Source organism: Chrysemys picta, chromosome 12 (genome assembly GCF_011386835.1).
Source record: "Chrysemys picta bellii isolate R12L10 chromosome 12, ASM1138683v2, whole genome shotgun sequence".
Taxonomy (NCBI): Eukaryota; Metazoa; Chordata; order Testudines; family Emydidae; genus Chrysemys; species Chrysemys picta.
In genome coordinates, this window is record NC_088802.1 from 56,828,807 (window position 1) to 56,832,947 (window position 4,141).

Consider the following 4,141-nt stretch of genomic DNA (forward strand, 5'->3'; position numbering starts at 1 on the left):
CTCCATCTCCTCTGCGCCCCGGGCCCTTGACACCCTCCTGCCGTCTGTCCCGGGCAGCAGCTGCCCCACTGCGGCCAGGGCAGGAAGGGCACTGCCTAGGCTGCTGTAAGTTTCCATCACCTGTCCTGGGCAGTGCCCTGCAGCTGGAAGAGCCACTCCGCACCCCACCAGCGAACTGCCTTTGAACAGAGAAGCTCCCCAGAGGCAGCCGCAGCTCCCGAGGTCTCTGCCCCAGGGAAGGAAGCTCCAGCCTGGGGGGCTCACGGGCAGCTTTTCCAGCGAGCTCAGCGCCCCGGGAGCCGCCGGGCGCTCCGGACAGCCCGGCTCGCCCGGCCCAGGTGCTCGGCGCGGCGCGGCCCGGGGGGGCCCGGCCGGAGACTCACCGCTTCTTAGAAGGAAAGCGCGCGCCGAGCCGCGGGGGGAGCCCCGCGCTGCCCGGAATGGGCCGGCGCTGCCTGGCGCGCTGCCCGGGCCGCCCGGCGGGCGGGGCCGCGGCGTTACAAGAAGAAGCCGAGTTCCAGGAAGCGCGGGGCGGGGCCGGGCCGCGGCGATATAAGAGGCGGCCCCGAGCGGCCCCGGCAGCTTTGGAAGGCGCCGAGCCGGGCGCGCACCGCTGAGACCCCGCCGCAGCCCCTGCCCTGCCCGCAGGCGAGATCCGCGCCGCCGCCGCCCTGCCCCAGGTAACTGTCCCCGGCCCGGCCCGCCGGGCACCGAGCGCCGCTGGGAGCCGGCCCGCCCGGGCATGACAGCTGGGTACAGCCCGGGCACGCTGCGGGGTGCAGCCTAGAGAGCGCCCGGGGGCACCCGCGGGCAGGGGGGAGCTGGTACCGGGCAAGGGGAGCTGGTACCGGGGGGAGCACCCTTTGGGGCAGGGGGGAGCTGGTACTGGGGGAGCTGGTACCAGAGGCAGGGGGAGCTGGTACCGGGGGGAGCACCCTGGGGGGCAGGGGGAGCTGGTACTGGGGGAGCTGGTACCAGAGGCAGGGGGAGCTGGTACCAGGGGGGCGCACCCTGGGGGGCAGGGGGAGCTGGTACCAGGGTTAGCACCCTGGGGGGCAGGGGGAGCTGGTACCAGGGTAGCACCCTGGGGGGCAGGGGGAGCTGGTACCGGGGGGAGCACCCTGGGGGGGTAGGGGGAGCTGGTACTGGGGGAGCTGGTACCAGGGGGAGCACCCTGGGGGGGCAGGGGGAGCTGGTACCAGGGGGGAGCACCCTGGGGGGGCAGGGGGAGCTGGTACTGGGGGAGCTGGTACCAGAGGCAGGGGGAGCTGGTACCAGGGGGGAGCACCCTGGGGGGGCAGGGGGAGCTGGTACTGGGGGAGCTGGTACCAGAGGCAGGGGGAGCTGGTACCAGGGGGGAGCACCCTGGGGAGGCAGGGGGAGCTGGTACCAGGGGGAGCACCCTGGGGGGCAGGGGGAGCTGGTACCAGGGTAGCACCCTGGGGGGCAGGGGGAGCTGGTACCAGGGGGGAGCACCCTGGGGGGCAGGGGGAGCTGGTACCAGGGGGGAGCACCCTGGGGGGCAGGGGGAGCTGGTACTGGGGGAGCTGGTACCAGGGGGTAGCACCCTGGGGGGGCAGGGGGAGCTGGTACCAGGGGGGAGCACCCCGGGGGGCACAGGCAGCTGGTACTGGAGCGCTGTTTTTCTGACTCTGTCCTTGCCTCCGTCCAGGTGATGGTTTAGCAGCCGCTGCACAAGGCAGCAGCACAGCAGAGCTCGCAAAGCTGGCTCCCTGCGCCATGGTCACGCACAGCAAGTTCCCCGCTGCTGGGATGAGCCGCCCGCTGGACACCAGCCTGCGCCTCAAGACCTTCAGCTCCAAGAGCGAGTACCAGCTGGTGGTGAACGCTGTGCGCAAGCTGCAGGAGAGTGGCTTCTACTGGAGCGCAGTAACAGGCGGCGAGGCCAACCTGCTGCTGAGCGCCGAGCCGGCTGGCACCTTCCTCATCAGAGACAGCTCCGACCAGCGGCACTTCTTCACCCTCAGTGTCAAGACGGAGTCGGGCACCAAGAACCTGCGCATCCAGTGCGAGGGCGGCAGCTTCTCTCTGCAGAGCGACCCCCGCAGCAGCCAGCCCGTGCCCCGCTTCGACTGCGTCCTCAAGCTGGTGCATCACTACATGCCTCCTTCCCCGTGTTCCCTCCCCGAGCAGCCCGGGGGGACCCCACACCCGAAACGTGCCTACTACATCTACTCTGGGGGCGAGAAAATCCCGCTGGTGCTCAGCCGCCCGCTCTCCTCCAACGTGTCCAGCCTGCAGCACCTCTGCCGCAAGACCGTCAATGGACACTTGGACTCCTACGAGAAGATGACTCAACTGCCAGGCCCCATCAAGGAGTTCCTGGACCAGTATGATGCCCCCCTCTAAGGAGTGCGGAGGAGGGAGCAGCACGTGGCACAAGCACAAAAGGGTAGGGGGCACAATGATCTACTGGAGCATGAACTTGCAGGACAAAAACAGACCCCCTTCCCCTTTGGAAAGGGAGTGGGGGGATGACCGTGAACTTAGGGGTGACCAATGGGCCCTGCCCAGCACAGAGACGTCTGCAGTTGTGTCTGCGTGTTGGGGTTTGGAGCCCCTCTCGGTAATGGCAGGAGGCTGACGTTACTTGACTAAGGATTAACATACTGAAGCTCCTGTACACAGCCTGCCTCCCCTTCTGCAGCCCAGGGAGAACTGTGTCTGTTTCTGGGGCGGTCCCACCAGATATGAGGGCAGCTGCTGGGAAGGAGCCGTGCTGAACCGTTTGCAAACAACACGTGCAAGGTGTGTACCTTGCAAACTGCTGTCGCTCAGCTGTGGCTCGGATCCTCTCCCCCATTTTCTGGCCACCAGGACCACACTGGAGCTGGTCTGGTAACAAAGCCGGCCTGAAGACCGTAGAAGGAAAGCACTGGAATCCAGCTAGTGCCTGAGAACTCTTCCTCAGTTTTAAGGGGAAAGTGTTTTTTTTTTTTTTTTACCTCTCACCGCCTCCTTGTGGGTGGAAGCTCCTTTCACACCAAGCCCCAGACTTGGAGGATGCTGCCTTTTTCCCTCACTACCATTATCCAGGGGACTAAGCCTTAAACTCCATCCTCGTCCCACGGGTTGGGTTACTGCACATTACAGGCAACATTTACAATGATGGTCCAGGCTATGAATCGTGAATCCCAGTCGGGAAAGGCGCCCGTCCCGATGGCACATCGGCACCAAGGAGTTTCATGTGAGCAGGACGAGCACCAACGGGATGAGTTGTTGTTAGACCGTTATTCCGAAGTGCTGCCCCATCCGGGCTTCTCCCAGAGCCTGCCCCAGACCCTGGACTCTCCGCTTCACAGAGGGCTCCAGAAGTTGGGATTCTCTACAGTCTCTGGTTGGATCTGGGGCTGCGGGTTTGCCTGGTCCCCAGCTGCACTGCTCCATGGTGGCAACCGTGGCACTGATCCCTACAGGAATGTAGCAACAACGGAGCACCCTGGAACCGGTCCCTTGGTACCCGCTGTCCCTGTCGAGGTGGGGAAGGGCAGTTGGGTTTTTCTGGTTTTTAGAGAAAGCACCATTTACAGCCCTGCCTGAATCACATCTTTTATAAAGATTCTGCCTTCACCTCCAGCCTTGAGGGCTGAGCTGAACATGCTTGAAAACTCAACATAAACCAAACTCAGAAGAAACTTTGCACATATTTATATTTATATTCAGAAAGGAAGCATTTCTGTAATTTATAATAAAGAGCACTATTTTTTAATGAAAACCCCACCTCTGTTTTTGTCTCGCGCCCCCCACCTCTGCCTGCCAGACCTTAGTGAAACACACACGGTAGACACAGCCTTCCACATGCAGCCACTGCCATCGCTTTAATGATAATGGGGTCACAAGTATCTGGTTTCAGACCATTTTTAATGCCAGGATCTAACAATTATTCATAGCTTATGTCAGGCGAGAGCGATTCTTGAGAGCGGTGGCATTGGACAGACCAGCCCGCAGTAGTACTGCGAGGTATTGTAAAGTACCTCGGAGCAGCTTAGATGCTGGTTTGCAAACAGGCTGCTGTGGTCGCAGCTACCCGAATCTTGCTGGCGCTGAAGGGACAAGCGACTTCTATTGCCAACACTAGAGGTAATTAAACCATCTCCTAGGGAAGTCACTTTCCAGACAA

General features: G+C 62.8%; 1 protein-coding gene across 1 annotated transcript; it reads left to right on the forward strand.

Moving 5' to 3' along the window:
- Window positions 1-520: 520 nt before the first annotated feature.
- Window positions 521-3,736, forward strand: SOCS3 (suppressor of cytokine signaling 3). Its single transcript, XM_005283042.4, has 2 exons — window positions 521-680; window positions 1,673-3,736. Exon 2 carries the CDS (start codon window positions 1,741-1,743, stop codon window positions 2,368-2,370), a length of 630 nt encoding a protein of 209 aa, XP_005283099.1. The 5' UTR covers window positions 521-680; window positions 1,673-1,740; the 3' UTR covers window positions 2,371-3,736.
- Window positions 3,737-4,141: the final 405 nt, after the last annotated feature.